At 36.8% G+C, this 23,281-nt stretch overlaps 2 protein-coding genes across 4 annotated transcripts; both read right to left on the bottom strand.

Annotated features, from left to right (window-relative positions):
• Positions 1 to 422: 422 nt before the first annotated feature.
• On the bottom strand, positions 423 to 12,258 carry LOC103478639 (solute carrier family 45 member 4-like). Its single transcript, XM_008432610.2, has 13 exons — positions 12,110 to 12,258; positions 9,772 to 10,518; positions 7,347 to 7,535; positions 7,067 to 7,252; positions 5,958 to 6,622; positions 5,602 to 5,751; positions 5,219 to 5,467; positions 4,558 to 4,677; positions 4,335 to 4,434; positions 4,099 to 4,179; positions 3,547 to 3,677; positions 2,858 to 2,926; positions 423 to 2,751 (listed from the first exon to the last, which is right to left on the bottom strand). The coding sequence occupies exons 2-13, from the start codon at positions 10,010 to 10,012 to the stop codon at positions 2,578 to 2,580; spliced, it is 2,355 nt and encodes a 784-aa protein (XP_008430832.2). The 5' UTR covers positions 10,013 to 10,518; positions 12,110 to 12,258; the 3' UTR covers positions 423 to 2,577.
• A 3,607-nt stretch (positions 12,259 to 15,865) lies between these two features.
• gpr20 (G protein-coupled receptor 20) lies at positions 15,866 to 22,529 on the bottom strand. Of its 3 annotated transcripts, none has more exons than XM_017309293.1 (7): positions 22,030 to 22,529; positions 18,238 to 18,517; positions 17,755 to 18,021; positions 17,399 to 17,643; positions 17,121 to 17,205; positions 16,615 to 16,740; positions 15,866 to 16,494 (listed from the first exon to the last, which is right to left on the bottom strand). In XM_017309293.1, the coding sequence occupies exons 2-7, from the start codon at positions 18,451 to 18,453 to the stop codon at positions 16,309 to 16,311; spliced, it is 1,125 nt and encodes a 374-aa protein (XP_017164782.1). In that variant the 5' UTR covers positions 18,454 to 18,517; positions 22,030 to 22,529; the 3' UTR covers positions 15,866 to 16,308. The 3 variants fall into 3 exon arrangements, with proteins under 3 accessions (XP_017164782.1, XP_017164781.1, XP_008430834.1); XM_017309292.1 differs by having other exon boundaries at positions 22,064 to 22,529; XM_008432612.1 differs by lacking the exon at positions 22,030 to 22,529 and having other exon boundaries at positions 18,238 to 22,002.
• Between the last annotated feature and the right edge of the window lie 752 nt (positions 22,530 to 23,281).

Here is a 23,281-nt window from a genome sequence, read left to right as displayed (position 1 = left end):
GACTGACTAAGGGATCCTTAGCCCTGCTTGAGTTTGCATGCATAATTTTGACCTGACAAGATGAAAGAAAATCCACTACAAATCAAAGGTTTTGCTTCCAATTCTTAAATTTAAAACTAAGTTCAATCATTTGCACTATATTTGAAATAAAAACAAAATAAAAATGTATGACATTCATGCACAGAACATAAGTCTGAAAACCTTTAACCACACGCCACCATGTAGCTAATGTATTTTGCCAATCGTAAATGGTAAAAAAAAAAAAATTGGTACAGTTTTAACTTACGGAGTCAGAAATGTTGACTATGCCATAAGAGACATTTCTTGGAAATTGTGAAATATTTATTTTGTCCCATATTTTCCCCCGTCTCAGATTCTTGTGTAATAACAGAAACTGAAGAATGAACTGGACCACTGTTGGATTCATTTGTGATGACAGATGTTGCCCATTTATCTCCAATTAACAGGACAATTTACAAAAATTCTGTACATCAGCACACAGAACCAAAAATCAGTCTAGGAGAACACGCAATGTGTTCATTTGTTAAATTAAAAAAAAAAAAATACAAACCCTCTCAAAAATAATTGCAATATACAATGCAAGTAGTTTCGCACTAATATGGGAGTTCTAAGATAATATCAAAACAATCTTTGGAAAAATCGATAATTGAACTAAACTAAAAGCATCAAAAACATTGTTCCGTTTTCTCAGACTAAAGAAAATTTAAGTCCAAGTTTCTATACGTTATTGGTAAGGTACTCATTTTTTTTATTTTTGACAAAGGTTTGATATAACTCAGGTAGAAAAAAAGTGTTTTTGAATTGTTCATTACTATTAGTTTTAAGCCTGTTGCGGGGGAAAAAACCTTTTGAAAACATACATTGCCACTTGTTTGAAATTACAAAAAATGTCCTCAAAGTTTTATCGTTGCATTTCTGATATTTCCTTTAAAATGCTAACACTGCCTGAAAACAAGACAAAGGTGATGCGGTTGGGGAGCAAAGTAAATTCCTTCAACAGAAGATAACAGAAAACCCATAAGATAGGAAATCAGGTCTGATGTTTTCTCCTGAGCTGAGCAATCAAAATACTTTACATTTTGCAGATGAGTTATGCAAAGTGATCCTCACTTTCATTCAACACGGATGATTGGGAATAATGCACCACGTGATGTTACAGTATAAATGACACAAACACTACGTCAGGCTTTAAAATTCTGCTTTCTGAATTCACGCCACATCAAATAATGTTCTGCTGTAGCTTCACAACTATTAAATGCACTTTGGGAGCTTAGTCTGCCCCAAATACCAAACATGCTTTCTATATTATTGTGCATTTCTTTTTTTAACTTTCTCTCTCATTATTCTGGAGCAATGTTTTCCCTGGTGTAGCTCTCCAACAGAGGACAGATTTACAGTGACCAGCTGATCTCATAAGCATGCACAACAGGGTAAAGGTCAGTTTGCTTTCAAGAAAATGCACAAAGATACGACTACAATAAATCCTACTCGTCTCCAATTCTCCACTTCCTTCCTGCTCATCTTCAAGAATATGGTTTACAGATTTGAAATCAACATTAAAAATTTGCTTCTCTATCCAAAACTGTTCAAAATAGCCCAGCAGTCACAATAATTTTTTTAAACAACACCCTGAGAGATAAACTTTTAATCATCAGAAATTTTAAAAAAATGAAAATAACTCTCTGGAGGCTCAAATATATTGCTAAAATGAACCATTATGAACACATTAACTGTAGTGTAATTAAAGAAAAATCCTATGTTTGATTGTATAACACTTATGCATCTAGAACAAACTCAAGAGGTTTGTACCTTTTGACATTTTTTGGCTTTTGTAAAATGGCAGTGAAATGTCCATGAAGTCCACCAGAAGTGGAACAAATATACATCTGTATTTAATCTGAAAATATGCAGGGTTGCACCAAGCATCCCTTCTACAGCATTATGATTGTCCATTTGGCAGTTTAGAAGCAGCAGCAGAGTAAAATATGACATATTGGTGATAGTTGGCACCATTCGCGTGGCAGCACTGTTAAAAAAGAAAAAAATCAAAAGTGCTTTGTGCTTCCAGTAGTCTGAACTAAATAAATTTCAACAGTTGGACCAGCAGCTCGAGCCTGGTCTTTGTTGTTGTGACTTACCGGCTAAACATTATTTTTCTTAGTGTTGAGGTAGCAACTCCACAAACAGAGCAGCACAAGCAGGCATTGTTTTTATATGATTTCCTTCACTTCACATTTAGATTACAATAGTAATCCAAATCTGCCCATCCTCCATTTTTACTAGATGGAAAATCATCTGTCAGTTATGTTTTCCCTCTTTGTGTTTCTTTGCCGCTCCACATGGCACAGCCCATCACATATGCACACCAGCAAAGTTTGGTATAATTTACACATGATGCAGTTTTTGGTTGTTGAGTCAATCCATCATGGCAGTTCTTTTCTACCCTTAGGCAGCAGCGTCTTCTCTGGTCTGATCTGTGAGGTTAAGCAGAGATAGTCTGTAGTCACTGGTCCTTTTACTATTCTGACCCTCCTCTCCAGGTAGAGCATCAGAGTCCTAATAATCCACAGAGCTACCAGGCTCTGGGACAGGATAAATTACTAGGAAACAAGCAGTGAGGAATCCAAGGAAGGAGCCCCCGGAGGCAACAACTGGAATGACACGTACACTATCAACAGCCTCAACTACAGATCCAAGAGCTGATGCAACCAAAATTTGACTGATGTAAACCTGGAAATAAAATAAAAATACAACATCACAGGTTAAGAACTATAAGGGGCAAAATCTTTATTTTAAATTCTGATCATTTTTAAGTGAAAGCAAAAATTGCACTTGCCTGGCAGGTTAGTATAGCACAGTCTATACCAAAGCCTCTTCGAGTGTTGGCTGGACTATGGTTAATGTACTGAGAAAGAACAAAAAAAAGGATCAACATTGATCTAAAGTCCATACATGCATGTCAGAGAATATACTTTAAAGTAAATTTATAACTTACTAATACCAAGATACATTAAAGATCTGTTTTCATTGTACCAATCTACAAGTCTTATGGGTCTTATGATTCAAGTCTACTCTATAACCCCAGAACCGAAACCAAACATGAAAGCATCATTCAGCATTTATGCTCCACTATATTGAAACAATCTTCCAGAAAACTGCAAAAATGCTGAAACACTGAGTTCCTTTAAATCAAGTGATAACATCCAATTGTTTAGAGTTGCTTTCCATTAATAACAGACTGTCTTTAACCTCTCACAGCAACATAATGGTTTGCTTGTCGTTTTATTTTCTGTTGTATAATTTGAATTGCTATATTGCTGATGTGTGCCATAGAAAAAAATTGCCTTGCCAATTTTTAAAGAAAAATCTTGTTTAATTTAAAAACAAAGGTAAATCCTAGAAATGCTTAGCGCCAAAGAAATTTAGACATTTATGTATAATAAAAACACTCAGTTTTTAGGTTGAATAATGCTTCTTAAAATGTAGAATCAAAACAATGTGTGGTCAACTTGTTTCTGATCTTACTTCTTTGATTTCATGGTACTGTCCAAGTAAAGCATAGGGACAGTATGAGATACTCATGGAGATGATTCCCATGGTACTGATCATCACCATGGAAACGTAAACATTAGGGAATATTGCCATAATTGCAGTTCCTAAAGAAAGAAAAAACACAATGAAACAAAATTGTTAGTTCCTAATAATGGATTACAACAAAATTTAGGAAGACTTTACAAATGGGGTTTAATACAAAATAAGTGAGAATGTCAACATGATTATTTTATATGTCCCATTCTCTTTGAGAAACTATTGGATCATTCAATCATCAAAAATCATCTGAACCCAGTTCCAACTCAACAGTGGAATCTGATAATGATTATGCTAAGTAACTGTTACTAATAATTGCAACAATTCATCTGTAATTGTTGCAGCAATCTTGACATAATGTTGCATTTAATAAAAGTGGTTGCTCTATAGTCCCACTCAGAACTTTAGCAAAAATTGAAGGACTTTGAATGAACACAAATACAAGTCTGAAGCATCACATGAAACTATGCTGCAGCCCATTTGACTTACCTATTGAGAATCCCAAAGTTCCCACAACATAGATGACCCTAATACTCAGATCAAAATTATCCAAAGATTTCTGAAGAATGGCTGGAACAGGGGAGAAGTTTTTGGTTATTAGTCATCACATTAAAGGGACAAAAAAGGAAGTTTAACTGCATTATCTGCAACTTCCTTTTGTGTAATTTGGTAGCTTGCTCAGTGCCAAGTACTCTCAAGATGAAAAAACAGGGTTTGTGTTTTACCAGAGCAAACAGCAGCAGTTGCAGCATAGACCACCAACCCCCAGCACCCCATCTGTACTCCTCTGTGATAATCTTGTAGCTCTGTGGAATTGCCTGGTGCCTGACGAAAGCAGAACACAAAGAGACTGGACAGCTTGAATGGAACATAAATGAATAGTAGTCCACTACATGATGCACAATTTCAATTTTCTATTTAAAAGAACAAAACGATGTATGCATTTACCTTAGGGTTTCCACGAAAAATGACCTGACCCATGAAGTCAGTGTAAAACACGGCTTCAGCTATAATGGAGAACCATGTAAGGAGGTGACATATACACAGTCTCCAGAGCTGCTTTGGCATCTGCAGAACAGGGAAATAAAAAGAGTGACAATTAGCATAAAGCTTAAGTTTTTACATTTTGTGGGCTAAAATGTTCTGTGTTCTTGTGATTTTCATGCCAGTATTTAAAGATTTAAAAACAAAACTTTTGTGTAAATAAATTAAAAGCATTACTGATGATCGGGCTTTAAATTCTGAACCTGTATAAATCAGAGATAATGGAACAGAAAGCCAAATAGATGGCGGAAAGCTAGTGATTAAATACACCAAAGAATGTACAAATGCAACAATAGATGAATGAATGAACGATCAGAGGGAGGACATGGGGATGAAAAGATACAACTTCTAGAGTTTCAGACAGGGAATAAAGTATGGAATTACTAAAAACCTAGTGCGCTCTTATTTCCTTTGCAGACTTTGAGCATACTAATCTCATTCCATACCTTTCCAGACCCCTTTTAAACACGGACTTCTTCACAAGACAGGTTCCAACCACAAGTTTCCCTGAAATTTTGTATAGGTAACCCTGTACTAAAGAACAACAGAACAAAGTTTAGTTCACCTTGAACATGGATAGCCAAAGAAGCTTCACAGTTGTACCCCTCTCCATTTCCCCAACACTGCTGGAGCCTTCAGATGAAAGGCTACTTGCAGACAGCTGCCTCTTTCTTCTGTGCACAGGTCCCCGGATGCCTCGCAGATCAGTCAGACTACGGGAGGTGGTGATTGGCCGAGGGCCCGTGAGTCTTGTGCGTCTCAGTCTGTAGCGTTGTAATGCCACTCGACCATAGTATGAAAATGTAAAGGAGGGCTGAAGATGAAGAAAGAGCCAGTGTCAATCATGTTTAACCCAAAGGGAAATTAGATATTGTAATAACTGTCATTATGCAAGAATAAATTAAATTCCTTAAATAAAACGGAGAAAATAAATAAAAATAAGTCTACCTGTCTGTAGAAGGTTGCTGGATGTTGTCGTGATGAGACAGAAGTGTTGCCAGTGCGGGTCCCTGGTTTGGTGGAGGTGTGGCCTTTACCTGTATTCAAGGCTTGAGAGGAAGGCAAACCAGCACTGGTGCCGTTAGAGGTTAGCTCATGCTAAAAGAAGAGAGAGATGCAGAGATACCAATTAAAAATCCAAACAAATGTCACAGGTTTTTACACTTTGCAAGCACTGAGGTTTTCTAACTAGGCAGAGTCGTACATACTAAAGTTAAGTGAATACAGACAATTTACAAGATTAGTTATGTTCTCAAACTGATTTTAAGTCAAAAGAAATTTGTATTCACAGTGGATCATCTCACCCATCGTACGTGTGAATTCTCTGAGGCAGAACTGGCCTGAGGAACAGAAAGCTGGCCATTTGTTGGGTCCTTTATTTGAGGCACATCTATATTTGTAGGCTCTTCAATCACTCTCCCATTAGTGTGAGAGGTGGGGTCATTAGTAGGAGATGAGGACTCCATACCGGTGTCTGATGGCGTAAAGGCATTGTCCAGATCTTCTGGTAATAAAGGCACTTCAGGTAAGAACATCTGCCTGTCTAGGTGAAGGTCAGAGTCTAACTCGATTGTAGCGTCTGGCATGGCAAGGACTGAATCACTTTTACTCCGAACTCTGTCCACAGCTAGGAAATCCATTTCTGCTTCCTCGGGATGTGTTTCTTTGTCCTCTTGGCAAGAGGCTGGTGCAAAAGCATCTTCCTCTGCAATTGCAACGAGACAAGGTCGTGTGCAGCCAGGCAATTTTACAGACAACTGACTGGTGCACTCATCATCTTCATCTTTCAGTTGGTTGGCTGAAGCAAAAGTCCTCTCAGGGATACTGAGCATATGCAGTGTTACAGAAATAATAAAGATAACCCCAGCAAACAGGAAGAGGACCTGTTCCTGTGACTTAAATGCTCTACCCAGAGCAGTGCCGGTCCAGTCAAGGCCTCCCAACATGTAGCCAACTGCTCCGCCAAGTCCTGGAAAAAACAGAAAAAGCACAGCAGAGATTCCTGAAATAAAAACGTGACTTAAATTCACACTCAGTTTGGGTTACAAAAAGCAAGAGCAGTTTGGGTTGCTCTTTCTTAAAGCCGTTTATAAAAAGGCAAGTTTTGGCAGTTTCAAGTGTAATCATGCAATTTCAGCACAAAATGACCACCACTGATTTTTCTTTTTTTCTTTTGTGGCTCACAAACTATGTGCTATTTTCCCTTCAATTTCTGGAAACATGAAATGTTTCCAGAAATATATATATATATAAAAAAGTACTATAAATAGTAGTAGTACTTGAAGTTAATCTGACTATAAAATAGACAAATTCTCCATAGTAGGTGTTTATGCATTTTTTATGTAATTTTAAAAGTTCACCAATAATACAAAAAAACAAAAAATTACATGTAAACATGTAAGGAATGTCTTACCAGCGGACAGGCCATGTATATTCAGAGCCATGTCTTGCTCATCAGCATCAGCAACGTCCAGAAGGTAAGCCCTGATTGGTCCCTCGGAGGCATCAGCGCAGAAGTCCAGCACCACAACACCAACAACAGTCAGAACGATACCAATTGGCTGCCGCTTGGAGTTTGGGCTGTCACCAATAGAAAGGCCTGAAACAAAAAATCAAAATATATACAAAGTGGATTAACCTGCAAGAACTGTAATCCTAGCAGACGTGTGACGTCATCCGAGACTCTGTCTTACCAATCAATGATCCGTTTAAAAATAGTGCAACACCAATTAGCACTCCTGTGCAAAGAGCCAGAATGAATGGTCTCCTCCGGCCCCATCGCAGAGTGCAGCGGTCACTGGCTGAGCCAATCAGCGGGGTGAACAGAAGACCCAGGATGGGACTGAGAAACCAGGTTAAACTGTAATACTGCTCAGGAAGACCTAGAAAACAGTGAATAAAACAGTTCAAATTATGCCCAAAAAAAGACTTTACAGTAGAAACATAAGGCTTAAATTTTATCTTTTGGAAAGATCTAATGTGAAACATCTTTAGACACTTCAAAGTGATAAAGCGTTGCATTCAGATTCTATATTTTGCTTCAGTCTGTAATATCACAATATTACTGGAATGAAATGTTTAAATTTTTACAACTATGCCTATTTCCTGAAATGACTGCCTGTGAAAGGAAGTTATGAAAAATACATTTAGTACAGATTGTCTATTATTTTAATTTGGAAAACCAGCAATATAACAATAAATAAAAAATATTTACAACACTGATAGAAAACTAAGGGTGAACCGCTTTATCGGTGCCGATTTCCTTAATTTTAGGAGATTTTTAGACCGATTTACATATGAATCCGATCTTATCCGTCGATCGAAACGCTGTCCTCTTTTGCTCTCCGGTGATAAAGGTTTGACTGACAGACCTTTCAGTCAAACCTAACGCCACGACATAATGTGCAGACCAAGTTATGTCTGCACATTTATTTTATTTATTTATTTATTTCAAAAGGACAGAAGAGACAACCAAGAAAGAAAAATAAATAAATAAAATAAAATGAAACAAACTACAGAAATAAAAGTAAAAAAATTATTATGCCCAAGGGACATGCAAATTTTATATGTTCTGTTCTAAAAGGAGCAATCAGAAGATACAATATCTTATAATGTCCTTCCCCTTTCATATTTATCAATTTATAATCAATTAACTGTCAAAACACCAAAACAAGACAACTTGTTTTCACTTTACATAATATTTAAAGATCTGCAATTATTTAAGCACCATTTACATCATCAATAGCCTTTTTAGACTTTAAAACAGTCATCTTACAGAACATATTTTGCAATAAGCTCCTTTTTAAACAGTTTTTTAAGCTGGTTTATATTTGTACTATTTTTAACTCATCATTCAATCCATTCCAGACATCTGCTCCACGCACCAATAAACAAAAACTCTTCTAATACATTGGGTTTTTTTTAATTAACAATAGTGACCCCACTTTTGCCAACCCAACAACTTTCTTGCTATATTGAGCAACATTCCAGACAAAAAAAATTGGTATCGGCCAAAATTGGAATCGGCAGGTTAAGCTTTTTAAAAAATCAGTAATCGGCGATCGGCCAGAACACTGCAACCGGTGCACCCCTAAGAGCTTTCTTTGTACAGGGTGTACACTATACTTATTCACAAAAGAATAAAAATTTTGCCAGCTTTAGATGTACCATTTTAAATCAAAAAAAGTCTATTTGTAAATATATACAGGATTGATAGTATTTTAAGCAGATCTCTGTCAGTGACCTATAAGTCTATCAGTCAACCAATCTGAACACTGAACTATCCAAATGTAAAAGGTTGATCTGACAATACCAACAGAGGAAAAAAAGTACCCCAGCCAAATGCCTTAAAAAAAAAAAGCACAAATCCACAGTAAATAAAGTTTAAGAAAGAGAAAGAGTACAACATGGTGAACCTGAAATGTGCTGTGTTACACATTCTTGGCATACCTGGGCAGGGGAAACTGCCTTTGTTTCATTTCTGCTATGCTGGCAAAGTTGACATCTAACACCATGCTAAAGCCCCTAACTGGGTACTACTGTTACATAACAGAGGTGCAGCTTGGGAGACAGACGGAAACATCCAGTCTAATCCAATGACAACAAACTACATTATGTTTTTCCAATATCTTCTGAGAAATGTTAATCATGAAGACTAACGTAAAACTCAAAGCATTCAAACACAACCACTCCAATAAAGAAAACAAACAAACACCACCATCATGGCCAAGTGTGGGCCAAATTGGTTTAATGTCCTGACAATGTTAGAGGAATTTGGTCACAATTATGTCGCTGAAGTACCTCCAAAGACAAAGAGATAGCTGTAAGTTTTGTCAACATAGGTTTAGAATAATCGCACCGACATTATAGTGAAGCAGCTGTATTGAGCTACCTAAGCAGAGTGAGTCTAATAACTTTACCCACTGCAAGATTGGACTTGTAGGAAAACATAGAAAAGTACCATGTGTGCTTTACACCTGTCATACCAGTTTAGTGGTTAAAGTACATGAGTACAGGTTCAACGAATGAATTAAAAATGTTCCTTCTCAACTTCATAATACATACTCACTTAAGTAATAAGGCGAGACAGGAGTGTGACTTTAAGACAGTATTGCTTACCTATCTGTAGAAGAACTGGTGTCACCAAGGCGGTTTCCATGGCGTAGCAAAACTCTCGTCCAAACATCACAGCAGCATGCATGACCCAGCGATATCGGGGAATCTGAACTGCTTTTCCCTCCTCCTCTTCATTCTCACTTTTATCATTTTTCATGACTCTGTTGGGCTTTCTGTCGTCAGGAAGGTCCAGGGCCTTATGCTCCTCAACTTCTCCTCCCATTTCAATTTGGCCTGACTTCATTTGAACTGTTTGTGGTTAGTTTCTTTCACAACTTCCTTCAAATCCCAAGACAACTCCACTTGTTTAGATTCATCCAAAAGAAAATTTAAATGATAATACTAAAAATACACATGTCCATAGCCCTACTCTTGCTCAGTTATTGAGTGGGAATAGTTTATTTTTCTAAAAAATGACACATGTGTAGAATTAAGAAATGGTGAGTTAAAAGAAATGAATCATCATTGTAATGGGGTAAATAGGCCATGAATAGTGATTAGACATTTAGTGATTACACCGATATAAAATCAGCAAAGATGGTTCTTAAGCCCAACTGCAAAGTGGTGGAGAGCCTAAAGGTCATGTGCAAAAGAAAAAAAGTAGTAATAATAATAATATTAAAAAAAAAAAAACTTGGAAAGAAGTTGTATTCTTATTATTTCCAGTTATTTTGCTTGCAGAAAACCAGGTAAAGAATTGAAGGGTCTCCAACTTTGTGCAGATCCAGCTGGACAGGAAATAGCAGACGTCTGGAAAAAACAAAAGTCAGTTGAACCAGTAACAAGGGTTAACATGTAACACAGAAGATAATCTGTAAGCACATTGTTTTTACACTGTAGTAGGTGATTGCTGACCTTTTAAACGCAGGTCCTTGCAAAAACATTCATATTTCTGAACATATTCACATTTTTTCCTGCAGCAATTATAACTTTCATTGTATTTTAGTGGATTTCTTTGTGATGTACCAATACAACGTAGTACATCACTGAAGCAAAAGAAAAATGTTTTTACATTGAAACATTTGAGAAATGTGGCATGCATGTTTTTTCTAATTTGATGCCCTAAATGAAATCCTCCAAGATCACTTCCAGAAGTCACACAGTTAGTAAACATAGTCCAGATTTTATTCTCACAAACAGCTATTTCCCTATATGCAAAGCTGTCATAGCAAATCAGAGTTGCAAACCCCATTGAGGACAACATCCCTACAGTTTCTTCAGCAGGAACACAGGAGCTAATGGGAAGATGGATGAAACTAGATACAGGGCAAGACTGACAGAAATCTTGTTAAAGGCTTGAAACCATGGGCGAGGTTGTGTTAAAATAACCCAGTGAGTCATAATCAAAATCCAATTCATTTAAGTGTGTAGTTGCAAAATGTGGTAATGTTCGAAGGGTATGAATACTTTTGCAAGTCACTATCCCAGAAAGTATCAGTGTGCTCCAAGTATTTTTGTACTTTTGGCTTCCATAATCGGAAACAAAAACTCCTCTGAGGTTTAGAAAAATGTAGCCCTGCTCTAAAATAGATGACATAAAATATGATGCAAATCAATTTTGGGAAACAACTGGATATAGCCAAAAGTTCAAGCTTTTTTCCCATGCATAAACTTGAGACTACAGAATGTTTGACAATAGGCGTCAAACCATAAAACTGACATCTGAAGCACAAGATTAAGAAACAAAAACACATTACAACACTGTCCATTGCGCAAGTGTTCACTGTTTAAATTGACAGATTTATCTCAATGCTATAACGTACCTTTAAAGGCAGCGCGGTTTAGCTTTGAGGATAGTGATCATAAAGCATTTATATTCTTTAATCATTCCCTTTCACTGTGTGTCAATGTTTAAACTTTTCCACTACAGATGTGCGACATTCCAATAGTTATCGAACTGCGTGTAGAAACGAAACTCGAGTCCGTAAATATAACATACATATCATATAGAGAGCTCGTTAAAGTAAAAAAAGAAAGAAAAAAAAGAAAACTGTCTATAAGTTTCCATTTAAAAGGAATATACTAGTTAGGGAGAGCGATTGATAAACTTGTCATGACTTGTTTTGCTGGGGGGGAAAGCCTTAGCAAACTTTACTTGTCCCTCCTGCCTCTCACCCCAAGTATACACGAGTTTATAGAGGTTACCTTTTTACTGTTTTCTGTGTTTACGTGAAACCAGGTAGAAACACCTCTCCGTAGGGACGCTGACGTTAACCCTATCTTGGCTTGCTAACGTTACCTTGGCGAGCTAAGCTGGCTAAAATATATCTCGACTGCAAACGTTTAACGACTTAACACCAAAAAACTCTTTCCTGTGAAACCACAAAAAGACAGGACATACCTGGGAATTTCTTCTTGTTGACACCTTAGAACTATTGCAGCATTTTGAATTTCTTTCCGCAAATGTGCCCATAAAAACGTCAAAATGGGGCTAGCGTCAGGGCTAAGCTTCCCCAGCTAATTCAATGACTATCTGATGCACGCGCTCCACTCATCTATTTTATTGGTTTCCACAGTAACAAAGAGGGGGTGTGGACAACGGTGTTGACCGTGACGTCAAGAAATTATAAATAAGCAAACTATGACATTAATTACGATACGTTTGAATTTTTGAGTTGCTCATTTATGACAAAATATGTTTGAGTTTGACCATATAAAAGTATACAGATATGGAGAGGAGTCTATTTTGAGAAATACCTTTATTTTTGTGGAATTCTTTTTTCTTGCAGAAATTTAGTTTAACAAGCTCCTCAGCTGCAAAAATTTGACCCTGTCAACCTGTTTAGAGGTGCTTGAGCACCTGTCCCTTTTGCTCCTTGCCCACAAGTGCCCTTTTGGTCAATTTTTTAATTTTTTAATTTCATTTTATTATTATTTTTTTGGTATTATTATTTCCTAAGTCCTCTTCTGACACATAATAACATGTACTAAAATTATTTGGTTTTTTGTTGGGGTTTTTTATACAATATAATAAGCCCTCCGTCACCTTGTTACCTTTGACCTTTTGCCTGTGACTCATGACGCAATTGCCTCTCGCGCAGTGAGATAAGGCGGCTAACTGCGGAGCTCAACTTAGCAAATGTTCCAGATTACAGAACAGTTTTTGGTGAAATAAAAATAAAAAGTTTTTGGTGAATAAAGTGGAGTAGACTTGCTACTTGTCAGATGACGGAAAACGTTGAAGTATCGTTTCTGCTTCAGCTCGGAGACGCGGTTTAAGCAGAGAGGTAATGAAATACAACAGACACTGACAGGCCTCTGCGTCTGCCTTTCTCTGAAGGACTACTGAGCGGGAGGAGACAGCCAGGTGAGGAAAAACTGTTCTTATCTATCGATTCAGTATTTTTATCATACAGACATTAGGCTGTTGTTGWTGTGCTATTAGCTAGYTGMTAGCTAACGACTTTACTAGCAAAGCAAGATAACTGAAAAGCGTCTTCCCCGTATCTTTAATGATATCAGTCATTCTTCAGTATCGCTTATGCAATAAGGGCACATCGCCCGTCCAAAACCGATCAACTCCATAATGGATATATGTCTTCTAATTTCCTTTGCTGCATAATGTACATTTCATTTATTTTAGCGTTAGGTAAATGTATCTTGAAGGAGAATAAAAGTCCAACAAGGATATTCATTTAGAATTAAAAATGACTCACCCTGAATTACCATGATAGATATAATGAATGTAATAAAAGTGCCATTAATGAAGGGGAAAAAACTCAATTCAGACTTTAAGTAAGTTTAGTGTCTGGTTCGCAAAGTATGAAGTTACATTTTTTCCCCAATTATTCAATGGGAAAAAAAAAAAAAACTAACCTCAGTTAAGTAAAATAAAATTGTAATCAAATCTTTTTTTAATGATTTATTTTTTTACACAAAAAGTTTAGTTTAAAAAACTATTTTTAAATTAAATAACTAATTTTTGACTCCTGAACTTAAAAAGTTATTTGCCAAAACAAACTTTTATTTACACACATCCGAAATCTTTTGTCGTGATTTTAGGCCATGCCCACGACGTCATGTGAGAATCACAAGCAAAACTTTGAATCTCAAATAAAAACTTACAATAGCAAGAAAAGATGACATGCGCAAATAAGTTTGTTTTGCAAATAATTTTTTTCACTTCATGAGACAAAAATGTGTGATTTTAATTTAAAAAAAAACGTTTTTTAAGCAAAACTCAGTAGGCTTTTCTCATGGTGAAATGCATTAACAATAAAATTTTTGCTTTTGTTTTTTCTTTTTTCTGCAGTTCCACGTTAAAGTTTGATGCAGCTCTGCTTTCCTGAATGGACCGTCTTCATCTCCACTGCAAGTGCAAACAGGCAGCTCTTTTTTATAGATTACAGTCCACTAAAAGGTTGCATTGTGCCCTTGTTTATATTTTTAATAGTGTAATTATGTAAAGACAAAATATGTCTGCTGGTCTAGCTCTGATTTACATATCTTGCTAAATTGCTGGTTTGAATATTGCAATACTTTCCTATAACAAAATAGACCTGCAGAAAAAAATTACTAATAAACGATCTTACATATGCATAGTTGTATGCTGTATATAGATTTTCCTTAGCTTTGATTGTATATCTCACAATTTTGTAATTTATCATTGTTTATTAAACTCTGAAAGCTGAGTGGCTTTGTTAATAGTGTGTCCTAGAAGGCAGTTAGATGTGCCATTTTTTTTTTTTTTTTTTTGAGCACCTGCCCCTTTAGTGGTCTCTGCACGGCCCTGCCTGTCAACATGATACTTTATTTCGTCAATATTTTTGTATCTATTCCGTTACCTTTGCTGCAGAATAAGCAGGCTAAGGAAAGACACTCACACATCCCTCTTCCCCAGCAATAATTTCCAGGTTCAAATATATTGAAATGAGATCAAAGATAATTTAAATCTACTGCAGATTTAAATAATCTGCAGTAGATTTTTGGGGTGCACAACCATGACACAAAGTCCATCCTTTTTAAGGTGCTCTACTCTCTAAGTAGCTCTAAGATCTCCTTATAACCAGGCTCCACTCTGGTTATAATGAGGGAATGCTCAACAACTACAACAACAAAATTCTGCACATCATTACACCACACACCACTGAAATGCTGATAAAAGGCAGGTTAGATCCATGCATTCATGATGTGTATTTCAAATTCTGACCCTACCATCTGAATGTTGCAGCTGCAGTCAAGACTCATCTGACCAGGTAATACTTTTGCAATCTAGTTTTATCTGATTTTGCTGAGCCTGTGTGAATTTCAAACTCAGTTTCCTGTTCTTAACTGACATTTGTGACACCTGGTGTGGTCTTCTGCTGCTGTAGCCCTTCTGCTTCGGTTTGATGTGTTGAGATGGTATTTCATGTAAAAATGTAGATTGAAATGTATGGTTCTCATCTGACTTCTGACATCATCAAGGTATTTTCATCCACACATCTGAAGCACACTGTATAGCACACTGTACATTTTCTCTTTTTTGGATCTTTCTCCAGCAAATCAGCAGTTTTTTAAGTACTCAGAGCAAGTCATCTGGCACCAACTACCATGTCGCATTCAAAGTCACTTAATTGTCTCTTGCCCATAATCTGATGTTCTTTTTAAGAACATCAGTCTGTCTAGATAGAACATTCATGTCTAGATAGTTAAATACATTGAGTTTCTGCCATGTGCTTGACTGAGTTGGTATTTGTGTTAATATGAGATTGAACTGGTGAAACTTAAAACGGCACACATTATTCTATAATATGTTTAAATAATCTGCTAAATTTCATTGTTTTATGAAACCATCCAAAATGTCCTTCATATTTTTGTATGGACCAATATTTCAATCTAAGGACTCTAAAAAATAATGACCATATAAAAGAGTGCAACTTATCTTGATGGCTTTCATCACCATTTTCACAAGAGCAGTTTTTCATGTCATCTTGACTATTTCTAAAACCAGTTGCATAACAGATGTTAATTTAATCACATGATTTGTACTAAATTTATTGGTAAACTGTAAATATTATTCAAGATTGGGGGACATTTTCATAGTACAGTTACTGTCTAAATAGCTATGTAAGTGCAAGAGTAGGGATTTAAAAAAAACTTACATTGGAAGCATTGGTAAAACCATTAGCCTACAAGGCAAATACTTTTTTTTATTTTTAAATGCAATGATGTCAATACATTTCATTATATCTGAAGAAGCTTCAATGAGACTTCATTGTGTATCCTTTAACTCATTCAAGCAATGATACAAAGGTCCTTTATTAGTCTTCTGAGAAGCAGCATCACCAGATGAAAACTGAGAGAGATGACGATGGCTCTGCATGATGATAGTTGTTTCCAAACAAAATCTGTCTCTTGCCATTGCCCATAATTGGTCACAGCCACCTATATTTCTTTTAGCTGTAGAGCTCATACTAAAAACTTATATCTTGACTATAAGTCCTGAGCTGAAGATTCACGGTCATTACAGGGGAAAGCATTTTTTTTAAAGAACAAATGTTTTAAGAAACTATTTATCTCTGTCAAATGTAAAACCAAGCACCTCTTGCTAGCACAGTTTCATGGAGTATGTTTGTTGTCCAAAATGTCTCTCAGTCGTATGCTGGGAATCCTGGTCATCATGATCCTGTTATTGGTGATGGCGCTAACTGTCCGCCCAGAGGCCTTGGAGCTGTGCTGCATACTGACAATGTCCCCACTGGTCTGCTCTGGCTCGGCACGACGGAGAATGTGTTTCATTGTAGCCTGGGGACAGTAATAGTGGTCAATAATTTAGTGACTAACAAAGTGAATGGTTGACCGATGGGTAAAGAAATCAGGATATGGTAATGAGGAAGAGTGGCTAGACAGGACCTCAAGACTCACCTTAAAATTATTTGTTACAAAGCAGTAGACAACTGGATCCATACAGCTGTTCAAGCTACTTAGAGTGACGGTTAAGTGGTACACAATCACTTGATGGGACATGTCAGGGTAGAAATACAATAAAACCTACAATAAAAAAAAGACAAATCCAGTCAGTTCTGGTCACAAGCTGAGACACATTTTTGTTGCCAACTTTAAGATTCCAACGTATTTATAGACCCATATCTTGCCACTATTTCACATTTAAATTAAATATACTGTTTGTCCATATTATAGTGTTTTTGTAAGTAGTGTTGAGTCCAGGTGTCCGTAGAGATACAGATTTTTCTTAATGTCTTAACTAAACATGCTCCAGGTTTTGTTAGAATTGCCAAAATTAACTCGACTCGCCAGACCAGTCAGTGGGATAATTCTCAATTTGATGCTTTTTTTGTATTTGTTCAATAGCAGATTGAGTGTATAGCGATGGATGGATGGATGGATGGATGGGTGGATATCTTACTCACTTGTCTGATGTGGAATGGAGTGAAACAGACTGTGAAGATGATCAGCACAGTAGTCAGTAGCTGGACGGCTCTTCTCCTCCGCTTCCTTAAGAAACATAATCTGAAATGTGATAAGCTGAAGTCGATACAATCAGGGATTTTCCAATGCTTCAAAAGTAAGTTAATTCTCTGATATTTTTCCCTTTTTTTTTTTTCTTTTTTTTTTTTTTTTTTGGTTAACGCGTGTGAACTGGTAGCAAAAAGTTCTGATTTTCCCTCTTCTTCTGCTCGCCTTTTACCTGCTCTGCTGCATGAGTCGACGGTCTGTCAGGGCCCACATAATGCGAAGAGTAAAAACCACAATGACGATGAGGGGTAAAAAGAACTCTGTGATTGTGAGGAAGAGGAGCTTTGAGATGCAGCAGCCCGTGTGCTGGAACGCAGTGGAGAGAAAGGAGTATGTGACCACGATGGCAAACAGCCAGACCGTAATACAGACCACCTTGGCTACGCTGGAGTTCCTCCAACGACGTGAAACTTCAACCTGCAAAGACACAGGAGAGCAAGACATTTGAAACATTTAGGTTTAAGATCTGCAGATTGGAGCACTGATATTTAGAAAACCTCGTGAGACAAATGATTGGTAATAACTCACCTGCACAATGGCAAGGTAACGGTCGACACATATGCAGGTTAAAAATAAGATGCTGCAGTACATGTTCACAAAGTAGCTGAATATGTGCATGTAGGAGCAGGTGAGGCAAGCTCCACCGCTGTAGTACAGCGAGATGCGGGTTGGCAGAGAAAGATTCACCAAGAGGTCCGTCACTGCCAGGTTGATGGTGTAGATCACTGAGGTGGTCTTCTGCTTCGTACGGTAACAAAAAACGTAAAGTGCAACTGTGTTGAGCAGCATGCCCACCTGGAGAAACAACGGAGGAGATACAGTGCCTTGCAAAACACCCTGGAACTTATTCAGTATATGCAAGTGCAAATTCAGTTTGTTTTAAAGGTATTTTATATTGCACACCAATGTAAAGTGAATACAAATGAGGAAAAACATGGCAAAGGTGGAAATAAGGAGGATTGCATAAACATTATGGAAATAAGCTAGTAAAGAAGCTTTGTGAAAACCTACCAGGAATATGACGGAGTTTATGACCATCAGTGCAATCCAGAGGCCGTAGAAATCATTGTACAGTCCTTCGTCTAAATGGGCCAGTCTTTCAAGATACGCTCCCATGCCACTTCTGTTAGCTGGCGTGTTTGTTATGGGCAGGGTGGAAAATGAGGTGTTGATAGAAAGCCAGGATTGAGTATTATTGTAGTTCATCGTGTTGGTGGTGACCCACATTAACAGCGTCAAGACGGGGTTAAGTTGATGATGGAGAGACTGGCAACTCAGACAAAAAGTGGCACTGTAAGAGAGAAGAACACACATTAAAATTAACTAAAATATCAACATGCATGACTTTTTATAAAGTTTCAATCATTTTCTAATATCCCTCTAAGTAGTGGATCCAAAGTCTCAGTCATTACTCACCATTATTTTGTTTCTTTTTTCCCCATCTTCAAACATGACAGTAAAAACCTCAAACACTGACAGCGTTAGTCATTGAGCAAATTTTTTACCCTGAAATTGTTGCTCTTGCATTGTTGCTCTTTCAGCATTCAGACCCTTTGTACTTTTCCACATTTAGTCACTTTGCAAACACAAACTTCAATATATTTTATTATGATTCTATGTGCTTGTTTTGATTCTAAATTCAACAGCAAGTCTTGAAAGCTTAGGTTCACACTTGCTCTGTATCCAGCATTGCTTAACAATGGCTAAATTGCAAAAATAAACAAATAAATAAATCTGTCTCTTAATGTACAAATCTGGTAGATCTAAACCCCCAAAAGGCTGACAGTTGTAGGTGATTCTGGTGGCTCATCAAGACTGAACACAAATATACATCCCTCTTTTCAAATTTGTATTTTATAATCATTGTCTGGTTTTCCTTCCGCTTCACAATTTTGTATCTATCATATAGAAACCAAATTTAACAAGTTTGTGGTCTTAATGTGAAAAATTAGACGAAAAAAAATCAAGAGCTACGAATACTTTTGCAAGCCACTGTGATTTTGAATTCAGTGTCTTAAGATGCGCATTAGAGCAGGAGCAGATTTTTCTACATTCCTCTGCCTTGATGTGTCCTTCTGTTTGACCTCAGAATGCTTGTTGTTGCTGTTGGCACAACCGCACTGACAGAGCCACTTTAAAACCAATATCTGAGCTATTTGGTGCAGCTATTTGTAAAACAAATACACCATTTACTGCTAGTAGAAATACTCTCTCATGGGCCATTGGCACATGCGTTTCCATTTTCTCATCAGAAAGACAAACGGTATGTTCTTTAGCTCATATAAAAAAAAAATCCTGATTATTAAATTTTTGTGTTTTTCATCTCAATGACTCAGAAACACCTAGCTCTGTAACGCTGTAAGAGTTGTGAATCTCAAGTTGGACTCTGTGTGTTTATTTTCCTTGAGGAAAGATGGTAAATGTTTCCCACAGCTGAAATAAACCGAACGCAATTGAGTAGAAATTGTTTTCGTGTTGACAGGGTATTTATAGCTTCCTGGTTTGTGCAATATAATTTGATTAGCTAAGCTGTTAGTTTGCAATAATTCAGTGGAAAGAGTCATTGCTGTGGCTTGTGCAACTTCCAGAACAATTTTACTGTCGAGATAAAACGACTTCTCAACTTGTTTTTTTTTTTTTTATGCAGTGATTCCAACTGTGTCACAGATAATATTTTATAAAGTCAGAGTACTGAATAAAACATCCAACAATAATAATGATGACAAAATTGACAGCTTATGTCAACATGCAACATAAACACATTTAGCAGTTTCACAGCTTGATGATAAAATCCCTGTCAATGAAATTATGGTCACCAATTTCAAACAGAAAGACGTTCTAGCAGAAAATCTGCCATGACATGGAAAAATGAACACATTTTGCATTAATTCTAATTTCTCTAAGAATAACAAAACCCCAGGAGGGGGCCAGCATGTCACGTGTTCCTGCATGACTAATGCGGTTTAATTGCTCGTGCGAACCAAAGAGAGGACAGTTCATGACGCTAAGTGTGATTAGCTTTTGTATTCTCATTACACAATAATCAGCAAAATATCACCAGCTGATAAAAAAAAAATATGGTTTACTCAGGCTAATGAGAATAATATGCTCAACTGAGGGTGAGGCATGAATAATGTGATTCATTATGAGGACCAATATGAGCCCAGCCACAGTACATTAGCACCAAAGAAGGAAATGTATGGGACTCTTACAGTAACATCTTCTGAAGTCTGACTTTTATCTTATAACGTCGAGAAGAGGAGCGTCGTCAAAAGAAAGCTAGAAGTCCTACTTGGAGTTTGCTAAAGAGATGATGGGGGGACAGTTAATATCTGTGGTAAGACTTGAACACTGATGTTCACAGACGCTCTTCTTCCAAACTTACTTGGCTTTAGCTATTTTGTAAGGAAAAATAGGTGAAAAATAATACCAGTCTCGCCACACGGTCCACGTAATTATCAAATATTTTATGCTGGTTTACCACAAAATATCAATAAAATATTGAACTTTGTGGTTGTTAAGTCAAGAAACATAAAAAGGTTTGAGGGGCTTGAATATATTGCTGTAGATAAGCTATGGTATAAGTAGTAACTTTATTTATGTAATTATATATGAATGCAACAATTTAATTTTTTTGGGGCCTAAACCAAACTCCTCAGATACATTTTGTTTACTCTAAAATCTGTTACATGTATAAACATAATTGACTGGATCCTTTCTGAGAATCACAGACCTGTTGCAAAATGCCCAATAGAAGGGTCAGGGTGACTCTCTGCCCTTCACAATGACATTGTGGGAAGGCACAAATCAGGAAAGGGTATGAACTTATTTCTAAAGGATTGAGTGTTCCCACAGGAGCCCGGTAGAATGAAAAACAATTAGACTTTCCAGCTGAATTGAGTCGCTTAGGAAGGAGGTCCTGGGGACACAGAGAAATGGCAAACAACTGCAAAAAACAAAGGCTTTACAGAGATGAGTGACAAGCAAAGAAAAGGTTTGCAGCTCTCCATTATTTAGGCCTTTCATAGAAGACTAGTGAAACACAGGAAATTCTGAATAAATGACAAATAAAAGCCCACTTTGAGGATTGAATGCAGTTGTGAGATCACAAAAACAGATAAAAGATCTGTGAAACCAGAAATGGTCATTTATCTAATTTCACTGAGTTAGTGATAGTAGCAAGACCACATAAAAATGCTGAAGTTCAAATGTTTGTTATTGTTTGCATTGTAAAGCAAGCAGAGAAACCACCATTACTCCTCTGAATCTCCTCTCCAAAGATCTCAACTACTTCACCGAACTCTACCAATTTACTTAGAGTTAGAATTAGAAATGTTTTTGCCATTGTACCAGAAAAAAATAAAAGCAAATTCAGCAAATACAACTGGGGGTCTATGAACATTTTAGAGTTTGTGTTAGTAACTTTGAACAAAACTTTGATTCAAACTGCATAGAACTGCATAATTGTAGGCAATTGTCAAATGATGCTGCGAGGAAAACAAAAGGCCTAGAGGCAGATTGAAAACAACATTGTCCAAATAAACTCAGGACTCCCACAGCAGTGTGGGAGTCCTGTTTGGATGATTGTACTAACTGCATGAGAGCCAAAAAAATAAATACAGAGAGAAAGACAAACAAAGGATGAGATGGTGACACAGAAATCTCACGCCGATCTAACGTATTCCGATTATCGCTTCAACAAGACGCCTTCAGGTAAACTGAACTTTTTCTTGCAGTGATTTACATTTAACATCCAACTTGACATGAATTTCCTGTTAAAAAAACACAAAACAACGTTCATACCTTAATGAGATCGTCCATGTTGATGTTAACTTACCAGCAGGTTTTAAGAACGACAGAATACCTATTATGGGCTTTGTCCTAATGAAGTTGTCCTTTCCTCGAAAGCCAAAAATCCTTCATCAATGTCCAAGGAAGCATCATTCTCAGATCAACACCAATCATGTATTAAATAGCTCAGCCTTTCAGACTGAACAGCAGTCAAGCAACAAGCTTTTCAGGTTTTTGACTCATCGTGCAAGGAGGTAACAAAAAATATCTCCCCATAAAAATGAAGCATAAAGAAATGTAATTTCTATTTTCTTACATGGTCATCTCTTACTGTATCACTTCTTAGCATATAAAAAAAATCCCAATATGCTTCTCCCTTAGATTCTTGATTTGAGTCTCATTCATTTTACTGCTATTTTCTGGTTTTCCTCTGCTCCCTCTCGTGTTAGCATCATTTTTAGTCTCTGGTCTCTCTCAGTGTTCCTGCCTTCCCATTTTTCTTCCTCAAATTCTGAAGCAGCCCTCTGTTTGGTGCTGAGACAGGAAGTCTCTGTAGTGTTTACATTCTGGATAGACATGTTCACAATGCACACACACACAATGTAAGAGTAACCCTTGTTGGAGCATAGCTTTACAAAGAGCAATAAATGATGTCATAGCTTAAAAAAAGCAGACTGAAAACATACAAAGATGAAAGTCAAAAAAAAAAAATTTGTTCATAGTCGACAGTGTTTTTTTTTCTTTTGCCTTTGTGGTATTTTCAATTAAGTACAATTAATTTTTGTAGGGAATATATTTTAGGTATTGTCTTTAACTAAAAGACACTTGTAATTTGAGTCAAAAACAACAAATAAATAACAGAGCAACAATTCATGCAGTTTTGCACAAGTACTTTTTTAGAGCGCAGGGCTAAAATTATATAATGCTTTCGGTGTGTTTATTGTGATCTCTGGTAAGTTGATCTTTTGTTGAAGTAGTAAAAGCTGACGCTAATAAAACTACAAAAATCTTACTGGATAGAGCAAAGAAAAATGCAGTGTAGGCAGAATCCACACTCATTGGAGTCCCTGGCATTTATTTTATGATTCAAGTATTTTTATGAAAAATGTAAGAGCTTACACTTGACAAGTCCTGCGTAACTAAGAAAACACACAGTGTATGCTAAGCCAGAAAGAAATGTGTTTTCATAAGAAACTGCCAACTTTTGTGAATGTTGTCCATGCCTACAGTCAGAGTAATAATTAAAACTTTAAACCTGGAACTG

The sequence above is a fragment of the Poecilia reticulata genome, linkage group LG16 (genome assembly GCF_000633615.1).
Source record: "Poecilia reticulata strain Guanapo linkage group LG16, Guppy_female_1.0+MT, whole genome shotgun sequence".
Lineage (NCBI taxonomy): Eukaryota > Metazoa > Chordata > Actinopteri > Cyprinodontiformes > Poeciliidae > Poecilia > Poecilia reticulata.
This window is presented reverse-complemented; position numbering and strand designations above follow the sequence as displayed.

Coding starts and splice junctions, on each gene's coding strand:
- LOC103478639 (XM_008432610.2), bottom strand. CDS start 10,012: ATGAAGTCAGGCCAAATTGAAATGGGAGGAGAAGTTGAGGAGCATAAG. Junction 6,623..7,066: donor TATACATGGCCTGTCCGCTG/GTAAGACATTCC, acceptor TGTTTTTTCCAG/GACTTGGCGGAGCAGTTGGC. Junction 4,180..4,334: donor AACTGCTGCTGTTTGCTCTG/GTAAAACACAAA, acceptor CCCCTGTTCCAG/CCATTCTTCAGAAATCTTTG.
- gpr20 (XM_008432612.1), bottom strand. CDS start 18,540: ATGTGTGTTCTTCTCTCTTACAGTGCCACTTTTTGTCTGAGTTGCCAG. Junction 17,206..17,398: donor CGACTCATGCAGCAGAGCAG/GTAAAAGGCGAG, acceptor ATGTTTCTTAAG/GAAGCGGAGGAGAAGAGCCG. Junction 16,741..17,120: donor CTCCATTCCACATCAGACAA/GTGAGTAAGATA, acceptor TTTTTATTGTAG/GTTTTATTGTATTTCTACCC.